At 36.4% G+C, this 27,131-nt stretch overlaps 1 protein-coding gene across 1 annotated transcript in view; it reads left to right on the top strand.

Moving 5' to 3' along the window:
* gukh (GUK-holder) overlaps positions 1–27,131 on the top strand; it is a 60,181-nt gene that overhangs the window by 27,899 nt on the left and 5,151 nt on the right. The window contains exons 2-6 of the mRNA XM_053747533.1: positions 22,085–22,175; positions 22,644–22,821; positions 23,413–23,615; positions 23,909–24,106; positions 24,572–27,102. Of these exons, the coding sequence (XP_053603508.1) occupies positions 22,085–22,175; positions 22,644–22,821; positions 23,413–23,615; positions 23,909–24,106; positions 24,572–27,102 (3,201 nt within the window). The remainder of the gene's footprint in view (positions 1–22,084; positions 22,176–22,643; positions 22,822–23,412; positions 23,616–23,908; positions 24,107–24,571; positions 27,103–27,131) is intronic.

Raw genomic sequence — 27,131 nt, 5'->3', positions numbered from 1 at the left:
GGGTATATTATAGGTATTCATAGGGTATTCATGGGTATAGACGAGAATTCGCATATAAGGCCTGAGCGAGGGATACATGTATTGATTCTGTCAATATATGTAGTAGTAAAGTGCGTCATAGTAGTAAAATGTTGAAATGTGTATTGTAATCCGTATTAAGCAAGCTGAGCCGAAAGCTGTCTCTTTAAGGAATGTTGTCGCGCCAAAAATTGTTTAAAATAAGCGAAATTGAAGCAATTAACTTGTTCTTGTGCAAAACATTCATAAAACTTGATTCTTGGGTTGAGAAACATCTTAAAATATCATCAATAAATGCTAGTTATCGTACAGAATTCAATTTAAAAAAGAAACAAATATCTTAAAACAACCATTAAAAAGCACAGTTGATAAATTTCAAAAAGTGCGCTGGTATGTCCCGGATGCTGCAGCTCCCCATTCCAGGTAGGTCGCGCCAGGGGAGTGCCATAAGCTGTATGATTTCATTACTTTGTGCGAGTAAGCTAAGCGTATCCAATTTCCTTACAAGTAATCTCCTCGCAGCTCATAAAAGTAAATTAGCCGAAGCTCTAACCGGGTCTAAAATTGTTCGAGGTGAGAGCATCATGCCAGGAAAAGCGATGTAATTTACAAATAAAGTAAACTTACAAAATATACTTTGTAAAACGAGAGAAAACACACCTTTAACAGGTGCATTGGATTTGGTATCTTATCCGCACCTGCTAGTTATCAGCTGTAATGGAAAATATGATAAGAGGAATGTAAGGTCATTTTTACAACCTTTGCGACTTCGTATAACTGCATTTTTGCCAAATGTTACTACACGTCAAACTCATATTTTTCCATGTATTTGATAAATAAATGAATATAAGACCACAGTCAAAATTCACTCAATCATTGTATGAAATACCTTGATACACTTGATATGCTACGGGTAAGACTCAATCACTTGAAGGAATACGCGATCGAATTATCTGTTGTTGCGATTAACCCAGTTGAAGTGTCCTTGTCTCAGTACAATTATTTGCCATCACAAATCTACACTTAGTTTACTCAATAAGTCAATGTGTACAAAACCTTGAGATATGATTATGTTCGACTTGCGTTCTGCACAGTTATTTACCTCGTTTCGTCCCACGCGCGTGACTCACGCTTTTCACAGACAGCTAGCAGACACACAAACAGAATATGGATAATTATGTAACAATCAATATAACATAAACATCATAGTGAATACAAATAATAGTAGTAAAATGTTTAGTAGATTTAATTGTTAGCAGTAATACAATCACGAGCGCGACAATAGCAGACATTGAAGAGAATTCAGCGAAATGATTTACACAAAATAAATAAACTTTTCGCACTTACTACAAATTATAAAGGCGGTATCAAGATGCTCTGTCCGCGTAGGGTAACCCAATGGTGCCCTTGCTCACGATGTGAATCCCTTTAAAACCGTGACTATGAACATTACATTCGAAGAGCGAAGATGCCAGAGATCCTCATCAATTGCAGTCGACCGGAGGATTGCCCCACTTACTAAATGCTCATAATTTCCTGTACTAACAATTATCTCCTTGACTTTTGACCGCTTTCTCCATTTAACAATGCATTACACAATTTCCTGTCCTAGTTGCATCTGAAATAGGTTGCTTATTTACTACAATTTCAGTTTGTCATAAAAGAAAGAAAAAAAGTAAGTTCCCAAAGATGTAATATTTTGTGAACATGAGTGCACTGCAGATAAAACATTGTTACAATCAAACTTTGCGTAATCTCATAAAGAAACCAACAACTACGCATATATATTTCAATTAGTAAATGCCAGCCGTGATAAGTCAACATGTCAGATGAAAGGCATGCAGTAAACAGAATCGGATAAGCCTACGCCATTCGAAATGTAATCTACGAAGCTTGCATTTGAGTAATGCAAAGCCCCACAATGGAATTATTTTTACATCTGCATTCCTTACCAACCCGGCTTACACACCTGAGCTGACAGGCATTTTATCCTGGAGCCGTCACCGTCGTTAGCCAGTTCTACACACACTGGCCTGAAACTGGCCATTTTATATTTGCAGTTCGGGAAATTTTAATTTATTACTTACCTCGCCGTAACAACATATATTTTAAAGCAAATAAATGGATATAAGATTGCTTTCCGTGAAAGCGAGCAGTTTGACATATGCGTAATATTCTCAAATAGACAGATGCAATGTAGCCGACAGCCGCTGGGCAGAGCCCTGCTGAGAAATAAATCGTGCAGCATTATACGTGTAAGTTAAATCACTCAAGTAGATGGATAAAAAAACCGGCTAAGCATAATCCGACTCGAGTGGAGAAGGTTTGATTGAAGAATTTTGTCTTTGAGTTTCCACGCAAAATATATGATGGATAGGAACTGATGCCTAACAATCGAAACCAATTCATTTATTAACCCTTAATAGAAGCACTCTCCATAATTTCAATACATAATAGAATAAAACCATTAAACGTCCCTGTCTATCCATGACAGTGCTCAAAATTAAGTTAAAAGCGTGTGTGACATGTAAAACAAATCTATTTAAAAACCATTACGACTTTATAGATTTGGAGATTTTGTCACAAGTTTTTGAGTAGCCTGAAGTAAACAGTAAGGCCATTTTTCCGTTTTGGAACCCTGTCTGTAACCTACGCGTTCTCATTTCAGTTCAATTTGGACGGTTGAGTTTCAATTTTTAATTCGTTTACGCGAATCCTGTTTTGCTTTCATTGCTGCCAATTCGAAGAGACTGTTTCGCAAAAATAAAAAGCTGTTTTGATATTTTAACCTTACTTTGTTTCTTTACCTAATTCAAGAAACAAATCGGTGGGTCATTTATTTTTTCCTCATATTTTATTTACTTCATATTACCGTTATGAAATACCAAAAACATATTAAACTAGCCTAAAATTACTTCGATTGCCTTCTAAAATAATTCCTGTCTTTGATGTTTCCATCCCCAATTTTACGTTTGATAAAATCAGACAAATTTATTTTTCATGCGCCAATCCTCAAATTTAGAGATGGCTAATGTATATAACATTTATTTATTCTTATTATGTGTTTTATGATGTCGTTATAAGAGAAATGCAGAAACATGTACCATCTTTACTATCTGTGTGTTTCTTAGTTCAAAATATTTAAAGTTCCCACTTTGCTTTACAATGCTGACATGAAAAAACCCTTGCTCTAACTCCAGTCTATGTAAACGTCGATTCAGGAACAAAGAGGCTTTCCAGTCGACAGCTTTTGACACGGAAAAGCTTCTTTGCTCGCGATAAGGAACAGTTATCGACACGGCCATAGATTGACTGCGGGCCGTTTTTCTCGTAAAAGCTCTGCCACCTTTTTTCTGTGTCAAAATTGGAATGTAGGTACTTTTGAATACTGAAAAACTTGAACAAGATACTTTATTTATATGATAACGATGATTTTCATGCTATTGTGATTATACAATTTAATGACGATACTAAGAATAAAATATAGAGAAGAGAAACATTTAATGTAATAATGTAGTTTTACTATCAATATAAATTTCATAAATAAATTGAAATATTACGGAGTAAATTGAAGCGCAAGTTAGATATTTTAATCATTTGCGGTGAAGTGAACCCGTGGGCATAATTGGAAGGTTCATAAAATTGAAATAATATCGATATCGAAAGTCGGCAACAGTTATCCGTAGCGAAAGCTTTGGTTACCGTGACACATCGGAGTTCATGAAAATTGATTTTGCTATGATAGTTTGCAGCGAGCGACGGAGAAAATGAGCTGTTGCTGTTCAACGGCCTCCTAATGTAAATGTGAAAACACAGCAACAGATTTGAATGTCAACTTTATATCTTACTTTACTTTAAGTATCATATTCTGTTGGTATAAATCTGATTTCAGAATATCAAAACATATTTATTTTTTACATTTCTGTTATTTTGATTGCTAGAAGCGATCAAAATAACAGAACTACTAATAAGATTGCTTCAGTTATTAGGATTTAATTTATATATATATATATATATATATATATATATATATATATATATATATATATGGTTTTGATTGGAATTCTAGTGAACATGCCGATTTTAAGACCCTTCTCCGTCTTTAACTATGCTAAAACTGACTCGGCTGACTGCATTTACAATCGAAGAATATCAGCGTTGGTATCGGTATCTACAGGTATAATTAAGCCGGTTCGCACAAATACGGCGGCGGGACCACACAAGCAACGCCCGGCGCCCGAAGCTAGTCGTGAACCATAAGTCGACCCGACCGCCCGCACAATAAAGACTTTCCACTTCCAATCTCGCTATGAAGCTATAAAATGATTTTATTTGTTCCTAGACTCGCATATACCACTCAATTCCCGGGAAATGGTTTGTTGTTCTTTAGATTTCTAAATTGCATTCAAGCGGTTATAAAATAAAGCATGGGCATTCATTGAACCGACTTGATGTTCGTGTCAGTTATTTCTTTTATCTATAAAACATCCATCTAGTGGATTTATTTTATTTTCAACTTCATACGGCGTGGTTCTATGTAGTGTGATTTAATCTGTGTTCTTGTAACTAAGTATAAAATAATGTTTCTTTATTTATTATCGTTAATATTACATTTATATGACATGGTTTTTTTTTCTTTACATATCAAGAATAGTTATAACTTCAGTTGTATGTCTGTTCTTTAAAATAAAAAATATCCAGTATCCGTACAACGGGCATCTGTAGGTGCTAACGTGCCAAGTTAAGACAGTCAAGTATTGTCGGAAGACTGCCACTTCAAGTTTTCTACTCTGTCGACCCGAGATTGACTATCAATCCGTACACAATCTATGGCAACTTATTATCAGACAGTTGAAGCTAACGATATTTAAGGTTTCTACATTACATTACGTTCTAAGTAAATATAAGCTTTAAAGGAAAGCTTAATTAAAGTTGATTCTATCCAAATAAAACAAAAAATATATATTTTTTATTGTGTTCCATTCTACCTACCAAATGTTTTTGGGGAACCAATTTAGAAAAGTTATGTACGGATGGATACAGGATCCATGGTTTCAACTTTTAGGTACGGAGAGTTTTTTGGTTGTTGCAATCGAAAGAGCTCAACTCTGTGATATTGATGTTTTCATTATATTAATAACTAGCAACCCGTCACAGGTTCGCTAGGGTAAAATAACAATAAATTATCTTGCTCCTTGCTCAGGAATCACATCATCTATTGATAAAAACCGCAAAATAAACTTCCGGTAGTTTTTTTTAGTTTATATCAGAAGAGGAGTTATAAGATTAATGTGTCTGTGTATTCGTATCCGTGGCATCATAGAAGCCAAACAGCTACACGGATTTTGATGTAGTTTCTTATTTTATTAGAAAGATAATTTGATCGATACTGTTCTTAGCTATATTTGGAAAACGTTTGGAAACCGTCAGATCTATTATAGCAGACAAGGATGCGAACAACTTTGGAGTCTGAGGTTTCTAATAAGTTTAATTTAGTTTTTATTGTAATATGTAAGGATGTTTTGATTAATGATAACATAAATTATCCGCGGTTCAGATCTTACAGCCTTTTCAATAACATCAAGTTGGAGAGTTTGGTTATAATATCGAAAAACGGTTCGTAAAGAAGTCTATAGTAAATCAGGCTGTATTGTCAGTAATTTCTCTTGACAGGATGCCATCGACGTGAAATTCGTGTTGAATAACTTTATCGAGTTATTTGCATAATTTGCTGTGACGTAAATTGAGCCATGTTCGTGTGTTGTGTATTACTTGGGATTGCGTGCATCAACCGTAATATTGTCATGCATGTTATATTTAAATATCCAAACTTCATCATGGAGCTAGCTAGATGCTAGCTCCATGATGAATGAGCTAGCTCCATGAGCGCATGCTAGTGGCAACGAAGAAAATTAAAAGACAACGAGAAGAGGATTGCAGATTTTAGGTTTTCAATATTCACTCAATTTCGTTCAAGTAAATGGTTATAGACAATATCAACTACCTAACTAAAAATAATTTGCCACTATTCGATGTGATATTCATACATTGTAACAATTTCACACGTTTTTGTAAATTCATAAGGCAATAAATAGTAGTTGTAGGAATCCAGAAAAAAAAATATATAGTTCATGATCGCTCTTGGTCTGAACCAAGTCACCAAAAGCTATTTCAGAAAAAACCGTTCCAAATTAGGAATTGTTTAAATCACAAATTAAGTATGTCTACCATAAACAGCTAGCTAGCTTTTAAACCACAGAAACCTTCCAAACCAGTATATGTTATCACAACTAAACATAATAGTAAAATTTTAATGAGGTGGACGCAGACCTGGAAAATGTTCGCCCGATATCGCTGCCTTCACAACCGATAACTGTTACGCAGATATTAAATTCTAATACGTTCTTTATCCAATACCTTAGCAGAAATACTTAACATCTGTGAGATCAAAGATCACTTATAATTTACGTCTGTGGCATTTATACAAGTAATTAAATTAATCTTCCGCAGACTACTTTTATTTCTATCTTCCTTTTTCCTGCGCATTTCCCATTTACGCTGAATCGGCACAGTATATAATTAACTTTTTCCATTTTGTTTACTTACTACTTTATTAAATGTACTGCTTAATTGAAATGATGATTCAAAATTATAATGTTTTTATTTAAGTTTAGAATATAACACTAAGAAATGGTCAACATATTGTTGGTATGCCTGAATCCAGGTATTGCATGCTTCCGCATAAATCTCAGGCTAATTTTTACCCCGAAGTAGAGATAGTTTAACCGTTGTGTTTATTAAAGTCGGGCATAAAATATAATTATTAGTTAGCACTGACTATAACGTGCGCTCTTAACATTTCTCCATAACTACACACTCAGTAATGTGGTTTCGGAGGTACCACTTCAGAAACAACCAATAAACTATTTATGACGTTTTTAACGTTCTATATTTAGTGTCTACTTGGCAATAGTTGCAGTCCATGAGTCAACATTAATCGACTTCAGAACGATTTATTGGTTTGAAATTAACTCTATGTTTCTTACTTACATTTTACGATGCCTCTATAAACTCATACGTGATTGTTCTACACTTTGATTCTAACTACTTTTTGAATTATAATTAAATTGTAATTGTGTGCAAATAAATAAATATGTTTTATTGACGAGGTAGATTTTGAAATACTAAACTAAAAGTAACTAAGCTTATTCTTTTTAGCACTTCGAATACGCTAAAGTGAGGACCAATACGGCGCCATGATACAACACTATCTGTGGCTTCATGTTTTTCAATGTAGAGGTAGTACTGGGCAGAACAATTTTAAGGTTAAACAAGTTCCGTAACTCTTTTTTTTTAATCCAGCAAAATTATTTTTCACATCCAGCTTTCTATTATAACATGTTTTCTTGTAAACCGTTATAACAGTTATACATTTTACATTCCCAGCATCCAGTTTCATCCCACTTATCACTTACACGGGAAGAAGAAACCCACCGTTTTCCTAAGAAACACATGTCGTCTATACGTTCCCGATTTGGCGAAACGGCTTCTGTTGGCCAGCCGTTACTTGCTGATTTATTAAAACACTGTACTGGTTCTACTCAACCAAGCTCCGTTTTAACTCCATGAAGTTTTCTGATGAAATCGAAGCTTATTTTATACATTTTTATGTATAGAATATGCTTCAAAACTAGACCTAGCAGATGGTTTCATGCACAGCAGTTTCACCTCAACTGTTTTCAAAATGCAATGAGGAAATATCTGCGTAATAGAATACTGACATCTGATGGGTACATCATCACGACCGCTTTCACCAGACATGTTCGTTCATCAAAATTATCTTTAATTAGTTAAGTCAGTAAGTACAACCTATAGAACATCAATTAAAATTCGCCGCTATAGGCGCTGCATAGAGTTCCATGCAGAGTAACTTGAGATGCAGTTGACTGTACCTGTCAATAAAAGGGACAGCGTGTTGACAAACCGCGAAGATATCTCTCCTCACTTTGAAATAAAAATAAGGCACGTGGCATGTTGTCTCATCGGGTCACATTTATGTCCTGTTACGTATATTCGTAGAAGTAAATATAAAGTTATAAACAAAAGGAGTAAAGTTTTGTTTGGAGTGAGACCGTGCCTATATTGTTCTAAAATGAATTCTATTCGTAACGATCAAATAAAACGATCGAATGCGAATAGGAAGCTCTACAGTTGGTATCAGACCGTAACGGAAATAGGTTAACAACCTTGATTTGTGTATTACCAACTGACAGACTTCAATTTTGCAACAACTGTTTCTGCCAGCATTTAAAGAATTGTATTTTAAGCCATTTATTTCATATTTCAAGAGATTATTACATATTTCAAAAAAATTAAAAAGATCATGAAGCTATTCCTATTATTTTGTGACAGACATCCTTCACCTAATATCATAAAATTTACAAATTAGTTTAAAAAGTAAACATACCAAGTAAGACAGTTACTTTCTACCTGAAAATGTTTACGGTTACACCCTGAAATTGTTTACGCTTACACGATATCTGTTTTACAAATTGTTTTCGAATCCAAACACGCAACAGGAACCGCTGAAGACGTTAAAAAGCCGCGGTGTTGAGCGTATGAAGGCATTGTTTGAGCCTACGCCAAACATAAGCCAACCTCGGGGCTTCAATCAAAGCGTCTAGTGTAAACTCTGTTTGAACAACTGATTCCGCTAATGCACTGTTGGATGTTCTCTGTTACATTGTGATTCATTGCCACTATATGACCTAAGGAAATCAACCAATCTTATCACATTTTCTTTTATTTTAAATTTGAAACTTCTAAATTTGAAATGTATTTTTATTTTCCATCATTTATTTGTAGGAATTATCAAAATCTTATATTCCAAATGAAGTAATACCAATAGGTTATGTATGTCAGAGTACATGTATATCGTCATTGGTAAGACTAAGTTTGGACATAGATTTACTTTTATATCCAAGATCCTTGTCGTCTCTTTCGATACACAAACAGAAAAATAACAAATAATCGTAAAAACGGGACAAACATCTTATCGGGTGGTTTATATGACGGCTATCTTTGCTAATTCATTTGACTCCTGACTTCGTGAGTACATCTCTAACAGAAACAAGTTATTTCAGCAGGTATATATATGGTGGACAGTAAAAAAACACCATTTTCATTTCCACCTTTTTTAAGTGAGCAACTTCAGTGCGAAATTGTGGTTACTTTTAATAAGTAGGCTTAATAAAAGTAACCGGTAGATATCATTGATATTATATTAAATATGTACAGTTTTAATAACTAATAGTCATTATTTTAATTCGGGTATATATATCGACCATATAATCTTTAAATTAAAGACTTTCTTATAGAATTTTTGTCCTTTCCTTGACAATAATTCTATTTACTTTTATTACCATCCGTTTTACATAATTTTGTCACCAGTCTGTATTTTATTGCTGTATTTTTAGAAAATACGAGGCAAAGTCTTCTATTACTTATTCTATAGCACAGACGGCTATAAAAGGGCTCTAAGTGACAAAATCTTCTTCACTCAGCGACCATAAAACACAGCACAATATGAGCCTGGAATGTCGGGTTAACTCTAGCCAGCATATATTGTTTTTAATAGCGAAAACCACTTAAGTATTCAAAATTATTCAATCTTATCCTGTAAAGTATCTCCGCCCACCTTCCCATGCTAAATATAGATTAAACATATAGCAACCAATTATTATGTATTATTTTATTTGTCAACTTTATTTCATTGTAACTATGCCCTTTGAATCTGGTGGTCGTTAAGGCATCGACATCGATCGATGCAAAGTTTGATATGGTGATGTGACGACTGCTGTGCTGAGCGACGAGTTAGTATGCGCCTCCCATCCTAATCTCTTCACGATCTCTCTCCATTTGTGGCAATCTTTGGCCTATTCTAAAGGTGTTCAGGAGATCTTTCACTTGGTCGGACCAAGCAACGTACCGAGCTACGTCCTCTCGATCTACTTCCGTCCATCTTTCCGTTGACCACAAGTCTCTAAATTATCAGATAATTAATTTCATTGCTATTCAAATCGAGTATAGATAAAGATCTGACCAAATTTATTATTTTACTTAGTTTAATTTCAATCTTATTCAACAATTCAGCTTTGCGAAATTAAGATGTGGATACGACAACATAAATATTTTCTACAACCTCTTTTAACGCCGACATTCAACAATTTCATATTAATGCGAAAATAAGAACAAAAGCCTATATTGTGACCATTAAGTTACTAATAGCGTTCCGTGTGCCAAGATGGAGGCAGCTATCAATTTGACGTAGGTATCTAGACTTCCTAGAGACGGGGTTATTGACATGCCGCACCTCGTGGGATGCTGAGGCTAGGCGCGCCCAGCCATAGTGCCCGGATGTGCACTGGGATACTAATTAAACAACTTGTAGTTGGTTACCTACGAAGTTATGTTACTAAAAAATACACTGAGAACAATCAATACATTTTTCACTACACGTAGTTTAAGTCAATTCCCAAAGTCAAAACCGTGCCTTATTAAAATAATTTTTACACAAAAAGATGATTTCGTCCGAGAAATTAAACAATTACCAAACAAAAAGTCATCCGATAAATTTATTAGAAATTACTAATTATTATATCAAATCTCATTTGTATAAATTAATTGATAACTAAGACAGTTCAGCTATACAAACAAACAACAACTATATTATTCAACGCATAACTTCTATTGCATAGTGAGACTCCATAATATGATCGACGTGCTTTCAAGTCAGCACAAAAGCTCCACACAAATAGTAATGTCATTCCTTTTGTGATCTTTTGTGGAACTTGAACATCAACGAGACCATTCATCTCCAACGTTCGTAACTTCTCGCCCGGCATTCTGTTCTCGTTGTGTTGTTTTCACTAGAATTAGGTCATTTTACTGTTTCTCTATCAAATTAATTTTACGTTCTGTCCACCCTAACGAATAGAATCACGAACAAAGCCTTACTTATTCCAATTTCATACACTACCTAGTTACCATAGATAAAAGAAATATATGCTAGTTACAATGTTCATTAATTTTTGATATATGTTTTGTTTAACGCAGCAATTTTAATGGTTACGCATAAAAAATAACAACCGATGAAGATACTTTGATTAGCCGCGCCAATTCTGTCTATAATTCGTGCCGTACTAAGCTTTCTCTAATCTAACAATATAATATAGACATCGCTGCAAAAATCTATAATATAGATTTATAATTTCAAATTACTTATTATGTCTATTTGATTAGTGTATTTTACGTTTTAGATATGGCTAGTGTTCAGTTTCAGTAAAGTAGCCGTAAGTATCAATTCATTAGCAACTAATCTGAGATGAATTCCGCTTATTGCAAGCTAAGACGAGAGCTTTACGAGCCATAACCACACCTACCATTGTAGCGCAGTGCCGCCGTTCTCTTAAAATTTATAACTTAGGAGTTAACGAGGTACAGATATTATCGGCACTAGCTCCAGCGAGACGCCAACAATAATCCTATAAAAGGTACCAACTACCGATCTGCTTCTGTTTCGCAGTCATTAGCCCTCCAGTTCATTCAATTGCAATTTCGCGATATTACGCCTAATCGACGCACCCGAGGCAATCTATTTAAAAAGAAAATAAGAAAGAATAAATTGTCCCCCCATTTCACAAACTCGACGATCCCTTATAATACCTGTTTGCGCATTACTTCCTAATTTGTGTTTGGCTAATGTTGTTCAGCATAGTCATAACGAGCCGTCCCTTACCGAGCATATTTAATTATAATTCATGGCATCATTTAGGTACTTTACTGTCGGAATTTATATCAGTGTAAATAATAATTATTGATTTTTAGAACCTACAGGTTAACCGATGAATTATTTGGTGAAAAAAGCTCAAGAAAATTCATGGCTCGTAAGTAACAAATTGTGGCAGTGCATAAGTCATTTCACGGACACTGAACACCGGCAATGTTCGTAAAAATCCTTCGTCCATGAAAAGCAGGGAACAAGAGAACCCTGTAAACTGCGCAATGTCATTCAAGACCGCCTGTGACTTGCGTTGTGCTGTATGTATATAGCAAACCTGTAGGCATATAAATCAATTTTATCCGTTCTTGCGGATACCGCAACGAATCGCATTACATGCGGTCACTGACATCTTCCTGTATTGCATAAATTTCATCAATAATACACGATACGTTTTGGCTCGATCCGCTATTCCAATTTACACGGCCTGTTTGTGCGATATAAAGCAGTAAAATATGCAAACCATGAAGTTGATTGAGGACATTACCTTTTATAAATATTCTATTCTCTTGTCATAAGTTTATTCAAATGTATGGTATGCTTTTGTCGACACATTCTGTTTCTAATCTCAAAAAAATGTATTTCGCATTGGGTAGGGCAAAAAGTATGAGTAATATCTGTAATCCTGGTCGGGACCAGGATGAGGTCGCGTTGATGAGACGATTTGTCGCGCTCCGCGCCGTATAAAAACCGCAAACTTTGTGAATAAATTGGCCAAGGATCCGCTCTTTTGTTTTGCTCAATTTATAGCTATGGCTGTCAACTCTAAAAGGGATCCGGGCCGCACATAAACTAATGGAGTCACATGATGGAATCATAATCTCCTTTGATCATCCAAAAAAGTAGTCCTTCATCATATCGAACTTATAGTTCAGTATTTTAATTGTAACATCATGAAGTTCGATCAATTATAAAGACAACAAACTAACAGAAATTCTATAGAGTACCTAGCTATATTCTTCTTAGGAGTCCTTATATAAGGACTAGTCCGTTAGTCGAAGCTATTACTTTTTTCCTTGTGCCCTTATGAGAACATGGATCGGTATTTGATCCCTTGGCTTCCTACAATAAATCCATGGCCTATCCTTCATATAATGCATGTAATTTCCTCTATAACTTTTTATCGCGCATAATTTGTATAAAATATTGTATCGATGGCATTTCTATTACCGATTCAGGAAGATTATATATTATTTATTGTTCTATTCACTACTATTTGTTTTGACATGTTCCTTGCAAATTCTTTTTCATCTAAGAAAAAAAAAACGATCAAAGCTGACTCATTTTGGAACTGGTCATTATTTACATTATCTACTTTTTGCATATTATCATTACATTAACAAGTTCAGCTGCCCTCATTCATTCAGAATTCAGGAGTGAAGCGTCAGTTGGCCCTTGATTTATTCTCGTAGCGTACTCGAAACTCACTCCCCGTGGATGCCCAGAAAAAATTACAGCCGTTTTACAGTGATTGCGCCGTGATTGAAAATTTCAGAGCTCTTTTTACTAACGAAATTCGGAGTTTGAATGATTTAGGATTTGGCGTGGACTTTGATTTTCGTATTTTTATAAAATGCAATTTAAAATTAAGCCACATTTAATGCAATTGGTGTTTTGTGCTTGATAGCATAATCTTTTCTTTCAATATGGTTTTCTTAAGCATACACTTTATAATTAAACTGAATTATAACATTTAATGAAATGAAAAAGGGCGACGAGTTTAAACCATTTATTAGGATTTTTTAAAATTCACTTTTATTTTACTATTGTCTAAGCAACAATAATGCTTCTGATTGCTTCTTTCACGCTTAACCAACCGTTTCATTTACTGCTTGGTAATAAATCTATCATCGACATTTCAGCCTATCTCTTTATTGGTCTCAGTCACGCAAGTCTCTTCATTGTCTTATTTTGTCATTATAATATTAATTTATATTCTACATTTGTGATAATGCCTCCAAAAGGCCTTATTGTGATTAACACAGCAATATCAATAATTAAGTCTAATTGCAGGAAAACTTATAAATTTCCTAAGACATGTCTTCACAACTATTATTACAGATCCATGGAAATGTGTAGCATTTAATTGGTAGGAATAAATCGCAATCGGCGGGGTAATGCGCCTAGCGAAGGCCGGACTGGCACTACTGCACAATAAATCCTTTAAGCCGGCATCGCATGCATTATATTTATAGCTCTCACACTTCGTGTCTAATAATTAAAACATTTATCAAACATCGACCGCCTCAGGCCTAGAAACGTTCTGAATACACATATCTTTACATAGTGTACATACTGTTTACATAGTTTACATACTGTTTATATCGGAGGAATTAACCAATACCACGTATACTCCAAGGGCGTAGTAAAACGTGATGTTCCACTGAAGATCTTACATTATTATGTTGCTATAATAGTATCACTGAACGAACTCTTCCAAAGTATTTTAACCTTATATGTATAAAAGTAGGCTGCTTGATTATGCATTTGTAGTTTCATCTTTTTCTTATTGCCTTGGTCCTTTGAAGAAAACTCGCCTATTACTTAACTGTCAGCTTTTATGGCAAGCGCTTTGGGCCGACCACGATCCCACTTCGGGGCCATTTCATTCTGTTTCCGACTAATCTTGCGGCTTCCGACAAACGTTGCCATATCATCTCACATAAAAGGCACAATTACACCCAAAGCTATTTCGTTAAGTTCAATTCAATATAGACACCCTATATGAAAGTCATATTTATTTCATTATTTATTTATTTATTGGGTCTACATGCTACAGATATAGATTACTTACATCTTGTTCATATAGTTTAGTCGTTGACAGTATGGGAAATTGTTTTCCATCCGGATAAAATTTTCTATATATAAGATATACAATAACCGTGTGTTAAATTACTATTTTCTTCATTCAGTCATTATAAAATGAAACATTGCACTAGTCCTTAGTTGCCGACATCCGATTACACACACATTTTTTGTTTTGTTATCACATTCCAAATTCCGAATGGATCTTATAAAACCATCATACCAGTTTTTAATAGTTAGTTTTAGAAATTGTTGTAAAAGGCATTTGTTTATTCATTGTGTTATGTTCGTTTTCATGTTTGTGTCCAGTCCATGCTTAGTATAAGCCTTTGAGTATTGTTCATTTATTTTATTAATCTATGTTTCTAGTTAAGATGCTTCGCTTTACTTTACATTAAATCTATTTTTATTACTTAATTTCTTTATTTTTTTTTCCGTTGGCGTCGAAGCGTATACATACCATTGGAAACTCGAAATTTTCGAACCATTACCTTCGGTAGTCTTATTCGTGAGACGAAAAATGTTCTCGAGACGTGCCCCATCCGGCATTCTACCACTCGTAGTAAGTAGGTATGCACTGGGGTAGCCTGACTTGCGGACTACGTGCCCTGGCTTATAAACACTCCAACTTATAATAATATTTGTTTTTAAGAAAAATACGTAGACTATGTTAATACTGTTAGGTATACTACATTTAACTACAGTTTTGATTACAATATTGTTGCACTTTAGAGTATAAGCTTCAAATCTATTGATTTGAAGCTCATATGTACTATACCTGTACAACTACGCTACCTATACCTGTACAACGATAATGCAGTTCGTGCTACTTCTTAGATCCACCATATATTGTATCTTATTAAAACACCTGTAGCAGTAATAAACAGAAAGGGGGCTCCTTTATCCGAAAAAATTGAGGCTTTATCGGCGATGGGCGCCTAGCCACCGGCTTTATAAATTTCACCCGAGCATCCCATTTCGTTTTAGTACCGTATAGGGGAAAAGAAATAGTTATGCCCGATGTTTTCGACAGTATCAATATTGTCCTCTACTAATTCGTCTCGATGTTAAATGTATCGATTTCAAAGCCAGCCCAGGTAATTTGTTCAAATGGGATCAGTCACAAATTAAACTAACAGAGAAAGAAAATAAATTAGCAGCATTCCAACAGTTGCTATTTTGTCGGGAAACTAACGAGTACACGTGACTCACGTTTCCATTTTGCTTGATATTATTATAAGTCCAATGCTTTTTTATTTAATTAAATCAACTAATAACGATCTTATTTAGTGAGAAAAGTACGCATAGAATTCACAAAAGTGTATAGTGTTGTATTTTAAGCTAGAAGTTGCAGTGCTTATTTTTGGATGGTTTGGTTGAAAGTTTTTTGTATAAAAAAATTTCGTTATTGGAGTACAACATCCTTTGTCCGTACAGATTATAGTCGTCATAAAGATAGGACATAAGGTATGCAGAATTTGTATAGATTTTATTTTACTTTCATTTCCCGAATAACTGCTAGATCCCCTTTTAGGCAAAATGGAAGTTTCAATCCTAAATTAAAAGGTCTGCCATTGTAAGCCAGGAACACATTTGAGGCTGTAATAACTCGCATATGTGATCATCCATATCCCAATGAAACCCACCGACCCTTCCTCATAATACTTACGTCTAATATGCTGCCAACTTTTAGGTTCATGAACATGGTAATACATTATTACCATAATTTTATATCATTCTTATACTGCTCGCAAAAGATAAATAAAAGTCCAGGAAAACAAGTTTCTCTTTTGCGTGTGTAAGTGTAGCTTTTTCGGGATCAAATTACTTACTAGGGCACGTAAGAAAACTTTCGAAATAAATCAACATTTTGCCGGCTGTAGGTGTTTAATCTAATCAAACTTTCTCGCGTGACTAACTTGTTCTTATTTGATCATGAAAATCAACATATCCAAATTTTAATTTGCCTCGCAGCAGGTAATCCACAAAGCCGATTATACGATGAGGTGGCATAAATTGCCGTCAAGAGTTCTAAACGGGATATGTAAGTGACACGCCAGTTCTGGTCAATTAAGAAAAGAGAGCATCTTCATTATGTACAGAGGCCGTTTTACCCAAAGTCCCAAACCGCGCAGGACTTGTAAGAGGCTATCCCATTTTCTTTAGTATGGTTTGTGTCGTCGAAAATACGTTCATTAATCCACTGCACCCTAACCCTCCCGCCCCTGTCTCTGTTATATACGGGGCTAAAAACATTTCATAAAGCAGTCCAGAATTTGACCTAAAATCCTTATTTCGCAACTTGGATATCAGCAATTCATAAAGTCGCCTCCCCTGTTTATTTCATCGCCAGCGAAAACTACTTAACGAACGTTTTCCTGGAATTTGTATACATATATATTTGTATACATGTCTTTGTTCTAAATGGCCGATCGACCACGACCGATAAATTTTGATCCAAGTCCATCAAATAGTAATACTCTCCTCAACGATTTAATCGTTTAATTGAATTTGTGTAATGCACAAACACAACACAAACTTTTGTATGTATTACTGGTTATTGCTACTGACTGCAAAGGCAGATTTACGACGAGACAAATATTTGACCGTCTGCATTTGCAGTGTTTCCCAGACGTTCCCGAAATAAATCTCAAGAATGACTCAGAGATTATGTACTTGTACGTGTAATAGCTTACCGATTTAGATCTGCTAAGTTACTACATGCAGAATTCATGTCTGAAACTCGTTCGAATACCTTTTTCGATCTTAAGTTGTATCTTCTTATGTTCTGATAGAAATTGTATAAGTGTGAATTTGTAAGGCTAAAGTTACAGTAAATTGGTTTCGAAGTAATTGAAAAAAATGGCGATCCCCTATTCCATTAAAATTTAAAGCCTCTCAAGAAGCCTTGCCAGATTATAGTGGTTATCTGACGCGCTACTCGCGGCCTGCGGTTTAATATTTAAACTCTACACGACTTCAACGGTTTCAGACTTTTATTTTTCTTGGAAATCTCGTTTCACTTTTTTAAGTTAAAATTTAGTTATTTTAATTGTTTGGAAATTATTTACAATCTTTTATAGATTGATATATAGTTCTTCATCGCCTCAATCATAAAGTAATACTACTCTTAAAATTACTTCTTTGACATTTTTTAATTTTTGCTCAATAAATTAAGATAACACCAATTCTCATATTTCCAATAATATAAGTACTTCTATATCTATTCCGTCATACTAGAGATGTACGCTTTATCGTTATTCAATTATCACCATTGACCATTCTTGAACTTTGCGTGTGCATAAAAACTAACTTTGTTCAAACATCAGTGGCGCGCCGGTTAAAAATATCGTCAATTTTGATGGTGCAACTCACCCTGAGTCTAGTGATAGATTTAGGGTGAGTTGCACCGTCTAAATGGATTTTACCAATAATAGTAAAATTAACCGGTTCTGCTGTTATCCACTATTCTGTTACACATACACATACACATACCGCTTCGTAGCGTACCTGCGCCCTTGCAAGACCTTCTCAAAGTCGTGACCCTACTCACAAGTCCTTGCCGCGAGCATGCCCAGTCATGATACTCGTAGTATGTACCTATGTTAGCCGTGTGTGAACTCGAACATGGAACGCTAGTACACAAACCTTTTTTTTCTGTTCCATTTTCAAATTCGAATACTATTTAATATATACTATACGCTTTTCTTCAAATGCAATCACTTAACAATAAAGATTTCTGGCCGGTTGCACAATTTGATTCTTATGCGAAAATTCTGAAAATATCCCGTTATCTTGTCATAATCTTTATTAGCTACATCAATTTGCAACACAACAAGCTTATAGCCGTCGTGTGTGGTTTACTCGACAACTTATTTTATTGTCTTTTATTTAGTGCCCCCGTATAAAGCTGCCAGACTGATTGAAACTTTTACTTTATTATGTGTGGTTACAACAACAGCTATAGGTGTTATTCAGAGAAGTCGTTAATTTCTACATTCTACCTTTCATATGAGAAGTGAAAAGTGTTACATTTACATGTTTTCGTCATAAAGGACTTTCCATTATATATACGACCTATAAAATCACTGAACCCAATGTCCTTATTTATTGCTTGCGGAGCGCCATTGAAAATCTAATATAATGCTCGTTCCATTCATTAAATCTTACTGCATTCTAGTTGATTTAGTTCTGGTCTATCGTCCTGTTTTCGTGTGGTTGCTATGACCCCCTTTGAAGAAGTCTTCTCTCTACAGCCTTACGTTACGTTACTTACTCATCTACTTCACAAACCTCTTCTTTTAAACACTGAATATCAATGAGAAACAGTTAGATCTCAATCTTTATGTGGAATTTAGATTTCATTGGAATTGGGTCGTAAATAGATACCAGAGCCGGCTCAGGTACCCGCGCCTGCCACCCATGGTGCTCCCTGCGCGCGTCGTCCGCGGGGAGCCAAGGCCGGCGCGGGCCCACAACACAATGGGCCCCACTTGTGCACTTCTTATTGCGATCCAGTACTATTCAATCTCACTATCTATTTTGTATGGAACTAGTTTCCTGAGGCCACTCGCCTCTGAGGAATTGAAGTTGCAACATCCATAATGACATCTAAATCTATATTTACTCTTTCACCTTGATTATGCAATGTCATTTTAGTCTTACCTACATAGGTAAGACTAAAATGACATTATTTACGATAATGATATTACTGATACATATCAGAATGCGCTAAATTTATGATGTCTCTCTCTCGCCTCTGCTTTAGGTTCATTTAAAATTCAAATTCAAATCATTTCAGAAATTAGACCTTCACAGGCACTTTTTCTCGTCAATCTTTATTAAATTTTAAAAATAATTATTTTTAAAAATAAATCTATGTTGAATATTCGTCCCTGATTTTATGACCAGTCACGTAGCTGACGTCAATCCTTTTTGGGAATGCTGTTGTTACTCATTAACTGGGCATTGTAACCCTTGTAGGACATCCCCAGCAATTCTAGGGTGAGATCTACATGATGCATAATATACAAGGTGGACACAAATTAAGTACAAATCTTTTCAGGGCTAATTACTGATATTATTTGATCTCTGTCTCTCACGCACTTTTAGTAAGTAAAGAGGAAAACAGCCAATCAATTTAATTCATTATTATTTGGTTAGTGGAGCTTAAAGTAGAATGAAGTATCCAAGATGTTTCTACAGTATGATACTAAATGTCATCATTTGTCATAACATACTAAATGTCATCATATATTTTTTGTTAGAAAAAAAGTATCTATTTTTTAAATTTCATCTCCAATACGTTTATTTAGCCCCCTGGAGCCGACCCTGAAAACATTTGCACTTAATTTGTATCCACCTTATATATGTAACATAATATATTAATTTTTAGCCGCGGTTATGCATGGTTAGAATGAGAATGTGTCCTCTAAGCGTTTAGTAATGCTAGAGCTGATAATGAATGCTTCCACTTGTAAATGTATTCCATGCACGCAAGAATATGAAGTAGTAAGGGCATAATAGCATTTATAACGATTTCATGTAGAAAATTAATATTTGTAGTGATGCAATCGCTGTCTTCTATTAAATTTTGAGATATACTGATACTATCCATAGATTAATCTTGAAATGTTATCGCAGGAAGTATTTATTGCTCGCTAGTGTCATAGTTCACATTTACATGTAATATTCATCACAGTACCTATGTCTATGCATGCAGTGTCTCTATATGTATTGTGGTCTCACTCTATCAGACGTTCCACTCTTCCACACTCCGACTCCGATGCTAAAGTCTGCATTTTTGCCGTGCAATAACTCAGACTGTGGTTATTTTACAACTAGACAGATGCACTTACAAAGACATATAAGAAACAGCACGGTTGTAGTAGTATTTTACAAACCGCGTGAAAAGTCACGTTTTTTTCTTTTATAAGTATTGCACGTTTTTGACATTATTTTATGTTCGGTATTTTTTTTATTTCATTTATAGAAGTACAAGAGAAAAGCATTATAAAGTTAGGTCATTCTAAAAATACGATTGGCTAATGAAACTACATTCCTTTCTTGGTTCATCCACTATCCCAGGAATCCCATAGTTGTCTTATTTTTATTTCATTCGAATATGTATAGACATCTGATTGCATTCTCTGCGTTGAGTTGAATACATTTAAAGAATAGACAGAGCTTTGTTCCCGAACAATCCATCTTAATGGTCGTAAATAGCGGCTATTATTTCCGTATCCGATAATTAGAATCCGAAATAGGTTCAGTCACGATAAGTTGCGATCGACTCGCTGGCCATGATTTTATACAATATGAGAAATCATTGTGAACTTCTTTATAGTTATCATTATTCTTATAGAGATTCTTGCTTTACCTTTGACTAACTTTAACTCTTTATTTATACATTTTGCTCACTTTATACCTAAATCGCTGATACCTTTTACAGAATCTTTGAAATAAGTACCCTGTAGAAATTCTTATGTAACAAAGATACTCGTATTCTCGTATCGCATTTAAATATCTAAATACGCATTTAGATATCTAGATACGAGAATATTCTCGTATAGTTACTTTTATCTTAGAAATTGTGGAATCTCAAATTGAAATCAAAACAAAAGGCCTCAACAAATTGTGTTAAAATAAACATGACAATCAATGGCGATAAGTCATAATCAATGACATTATGGTCCCAAGACACTCTGACGGATACTAATAGTAGTATAATGAAGAAGGCTGCAAAGGCAATTGAGTTCGGGCTCTATAAATCCTGATAACCTGAGGGGCGGGCAGAGGAATTATGGCGGGGTATTTGTTCACTTCACGGTGAGCCGGGCCGCGCAAAGTGCAACTAATTGCCGATTGACTAGGATTAACGTTCTGTCAATATTTGCAAAACTTCCTGCCCAAAATGTTCGTAGCAACTATAGCAGTATTCCATTTTATTCGAAACTAGCATCGGGCTTCGCTCGGGTAAAATATAATAAATTATACACCTAAACCTTCCTCGGAAATAACACTATGTATTGGTGAAAACCGCACGGAAGTCCGTGCAGTAAAATTTTAAGTTTAAGACATACAGACAGACACGACAGAGGTCTTTGTTTTATAATATGTACGTAATAAAATATGTAGGATTAAATTTCAATTACTTTCCACATCCAGTTCTCACGTTTTTTTTGTTTCGTGAAAATGTTTAATGTTTTAGTTCATATCGTGAATTTGCAACATTGACAACATTCCTACAGTCTTGTAACAGAATAGTCGGTGTAAGCCAAACCAAATATTTGCCCATTCGCACTTATTTTCGACTTCGTTTATTTGCAACGTAGGCTCTTGCTTGTCTTTTGTATGTTTCAGTTTTTTTACTTTAAATATAAACCTAATTTATTAATAAAATCATTATATTTTCTTTTGCAGCGGAGGGAAGCCTGTCCGACTTTGCCGTCCGCAAAGTCCACTACACGGCGACCAATCCTCTCAAGAAGGGCCTCTTCACACCTGACACCAGGTAAGCTCTAATCAAATTAGCAACGAAAGTTTTGTTCCAAGTTAAAATCAAAAGAATGATGTGTTTGCCTATAAGTAAATTATGTATTTGAAACTACATACCGAAATACTACACCTACCTACATACTTAAAAATAACTTGTTATTCCAATTGTTGGATTATTTTATAGTTCGTTCTTTACGTTCTTACATTAGTCCTCAAAGTTCACAAATTAAATAGGCGCGATGAAACGCGCGTGGCGGTCCTTTGGGCAGTATAATCCGGTTTGTTTACGTGGTCAATAACACGAATTGAATTAAAGTCGGTAGGTAGACCGGAAGGCCAGTGCCCCAGTAGTAGGGAAGATTAATTTGTTGCTGATGATGATCTGAACTTATGGAAATATAAGGAAGGCCAGTGATATAAAAAATTCTGATGACGATATCGAAACTTAAAGTTAGGTAATTTTCATTGCCCATTTGTATTACAGACCAGCAAGTTTGCGCAACCTGTATGAGAAGGCGACAACGGACCGGCTCTCTGCTTCTATCCTTGACCAGCTCCGGAAGGACTCCCAGTACTCCCCTTACCTACTGTGCACCCCGGTCCTTGGCTCAAAGAGAAGGCGTGTTTACCACAAAGTCGACGTCGACATCGAAACACACATTGTTAGTCATTCTTATTTTAAAAGTTTAAACTTTTTGCATGGCGGTTGGTAATAACGAGATAGAGACACGTTACCAGCGCCATGCTCTTCCCATTGAGAGTAGGCCGCTAATGACTTCACCTTATTTTCCTTCAACTTTCACTGAAATTACATCGACCCTAGTAAAATATAATATCTATGCTACCCTATAAAGTATGTAATGGAATGGGAATTTTTAGTCCATTGTTTGTATTTTGTTTATGAAGAAAAGTAGGTAGGTTGTAACATTTTAACAATTGCTTGCAATTTTTCTTGAATGTAATAAGATATACAATTATTACTGCATAATTCTATTGCATTTGTAGCTATAAATCAGTATTTATAGCAGTGCATATTTTACCAGTGTAAATCACTACATAGTACAAACAAAATCGCCCTCTACATCTTTCTGTTTCTAATCTTTCTTCGTTCAAACCATACAATGGATTTTGATGCAGTTGTTCGACAATGTATTTCCGAAGGCTCGCTTAGTTTAATATATTGTAGTGAAGACTTTACGTTTGGAGAAGTTCCGTTAACCATAACTTAAAAAATGGAAAATGAAAAATTTCAGCCGTCAGTGGTGGAACACCTCAGGAAATGGACGTCGAAGGAGGCGGTGGGCGAGGTGACGGCGCTGCCGGACGCGTCCATGCGGATCGCGAGCTGCGTGACGCTGACGCCGGACGAGCTGTCGGATGTCGGTTCCGGGGACGACGAGCCCATCGATCATCGGCTGCCCAGCCCTGAGGAGCAGCTCAGAGTCATCGCTTCGAAGTAAGATATACTCGTATAGATAAACTCTTTGATCTGATAACTAGGGATGCCGACGACCGTGCGAAGTGGATACGAAAATGTAAGGACGAGTACGGACCCTGAGCTCCGACTCTGACAGCTGCGGCTGGAACTCTTTATTGCAGAAGAATAATACAGTATACTAGTAGGTATACAGCATAAAGCGCAAAAACGAATTGGTCGCATCGAGCATTTAAAGCTCTTTAAATATGCTGCTCGATTTGATTTAAAAACTTAAGTAATATATTTTGACAAGTATTGATTTTCTGTTTCAGATTTCCTCCGGAAGTGGTAGCGATCGACACGTCAGGCAAGTTCTTCGACCGAATGTGTTCTTCCCGCAAGTCGCTGCAGCTGGAGGCAGTGGAGACCGACACAGTCAAGCGGCGCACGCGCACAAGAAAACCTCGCGGTAAAAGACGAAACACCATTTCGGGCACTGATCAGAAAGAGCTTAGAGAGGCTATAGCTGGGTAAGCTTCTAGTTTGCACCATCTCACATTAGATTACATTATCTATCACGTTCTAGTCCTCTTATAAATAACTCTTTGTTTTGCATTGTAGATAATGTAATCTCAAGCGGATCGATTAACGTAACCGTTCAGCACAGTAATGTGTGGACAGCTTTATGATTCAAATTAAAATCTTCAGCACACTTTAACATTTCGTCGATAATACTCTCTTGTGCTTCTGTGAATACATTATGTTCTCAACATTGGTTGTCGTTGTTCTCTCATTTAAAACGAAAGTAACAAAGACAATCAAAATTTGTGCACTCGAACACTAATAGTGTCATTTGTTCATTAGCTTCATGATTAATGACCACTTTGAATCGCGCCGCTGTTACAAGACAAAGCGGCGTCGTATTCGAAGACTTTACAAACATAGATCTGCCTCTAGCGTGTGACTAATGCTTTGCTCGGTTTGTTTTATCGTAGTGATACATCAAACGCCGCGGCTGCCGAGGAAAATGAGGATAACACGGTCGTCAGGTCGCGATCGAGCGATCTGCTTAAGAAAAGTCCAATCGATCCCATCGCGAAGAAGGGCCATTTCAATTCGCTGAAGCAATGGGGCAAGAACAGATTAAAAATGATCGGGAGATCGCCGAGCGCCAGTCGAGATAGTTTTAAAGACAGTTCGAAGATCGAAAAGTCGAAAGAATCAAAATCGCCAATCGGTCAAGAGGACAACATGGCCCAGGAGACGGTCACGCTCAGGAAAAAGCGGCCGGGGGAAGAGGATAGACGGACACATCAAAGATGCGCTTCATATTCGTCGTCCGAGAAGAGCATAGGAGTTCCTAGTAGTTTGCCGACCACGGCGACAATAAGCTGCGGGGTGAAGTTGCGCGTGTCCGCGGGGCAGAGGCGCGTGCGGCGCATGGTGCGCGACGAGCCGCAGTCGTCCAGCGGCAACTGGTCCGCCAGCTCGGAGTCGGGGCGCGCCAGCTCGGGCTCGGAGCTCACGGCCAGCACGGCGCCGCCCAGCTCCGTCATCAGCCGCCGCCGCTTCCTCAACACCTCCGGCTCGGGCAGCGTCACCAGCGAAGGCACGCTGACGCCGGACATCATCCACGACCTGCACGAAGATTTGGAGACCAGTTCGGAATTTTCCTGCGACACGGAAGGATACTACACTTCTTTCCATATGGATTCGGGCTTGAAAACTTTAAAGGAGGAGGAAGCGTGTCCGAGTACACCTTTACACACCAGCAACGCCCTTTCGAATTCGTCCAATAGCCAAACGCTGACGGCGGAGAATGAATACGAACTATTCGGCAAAGGTTCCACGAGCACGACCACTAGTTCCGCGGGCACCGTCTGCACCACGCTGATGGCGGCCGGCAGTGATCGGTCTCTGGTGATAGGGCCCACGGTTCCCGAAAGAAAAAGCTCACTAACTAAAATGATGAGAGTTAGAAGTAATAATATTCATAGTGCAAATGCTAGCTTGGATAGGAGTCTTAACTCTTCATTTTCTAAATCGCCTTTTAGTAGTTTGAAATACAATCCGATTTCCCATTCATTTACCGAGAAACCGATGTATAATAATTCCTCGCCAGAAATTAGTGAAATGCCAAAATCGATCATCACCATCACGAGGAACGTTGGTAATCATAGAGAAATTACTGCAGTTGCTGAAGTTCACACGGAAACTGAGTTAGAGAGTGCAAAGAAAAGCACAGGCACCAGTTCCCCAGATTCGGGTCATAATACCTCAAGCTCGCCCATTGAAGACTCTGTATCGAGTGCTCATGGAAAGAATAGTTTATCAGAACAAGATTATTCCGAATCATCAGATTTAGAAGGCACTGATAGAATAGAAAGAATAAGATACAAAACTACAATTAATAGCTCTAGAATACCTTCGCTTTGTGTAATTACACCCACAAACTCGGACGACGAAAGCGAAACTATTAATAGAAATTCTGAATCTGGTAAAAAATACGATTTTGATAAATCTGTAGACACTGCGCTTAAGAAATGTGCAAGTAGACCAAAATTGGAATTACCCATTGAAGAAAGACCCAAAGAAGTCAAAACTTCAATTGAAGCCACAAAAGCTCCGAATAAACCTGCCACTCAAATTAATTTAAAATCTTCGTTACACCCATTCAATAACTTGATGTGTAAATTAAAAGGAGTACTTCCACATAAACTATCAAATAAAAAATCACCATCTACAAAAGAAGCAAATTTAGCTGAAGAATTATATGACGCTGGTGATTACGTCACCATAGCTGATGTTAAAAACAACAACCAGAAAATAAACTTAAATAATAGGAGTATATATGGAAATAATGACATAGTTAAGAAAAACTTACAGACTGTATTGTCAGGAAAACTGGCTGATACCGAGTATGTGTCACTGAATGAACTGCCTAATTCTTTGAGCGGGAGCAAAGATTATCTGGAGCATGTGTTGGAAGAGAAATCATCTCCAGCACTTGAAGATATTCAGAGGAAAGGCGCTAAAGTAACCTTAGATTCTCAGGGTCAGGTTATTTATTCATCAGATACTTTAAAACGCCGTAAAGGGGCACATACTACTTTCGAACCAGGGCCATTTGTCCAAGAAATCAAGCCAACTACAACGATAATTCAACGAGAAAATGCCGATGTTGTTAGGATTACTGATGAAACCGATTTCCCCTATGAACCACCGCCGCCATCTAGTAAACCTACGTCGCCACAATTAGGAAAACTTATTATAAAAGCACCTATAGACCCGAATGGGCCAATCACTACAGAATTTTTATCATTCCCACCACCAAAACCAAGTACAATAATAACTGCGTCGCCGCTTACGGAAACACCAGTCTCGACGAGACAGCCAGCTAATGCAGCAACCAAACCTTCGCAAGATCTCCCGCGAGTCGTTGAAGCTATTACTAGAACTGGGGCGTATGTTAATATACATGATGCAGAGGGTGTCAGCTTATCCCCGACGAAAGACGATTTAGCAGGTAAGAACCAAATTTGCTCAAAATCTGTC

This window comes from Plodia interpunctella, chromosome 7 (genome assembly GCF_027563975.2).
Source record: "Plodia interpunctella isolate USDA-ARS_2022_Savannah chromosome 7, ilPloInte3.2, whole genome shotgun sequence".
Taxonomy (NCBI): Eukaryota; Metazoa; Arthropoda; class Insecta; order Lepidoptera; family Pyralidae; genus Plodia; species Plodia interpunctella.
The sequence above is the reverse complement of the archived record's forward strand: the minus strand, read 5'-3'. Positions and strand labels throughout refer to the sequence as shown.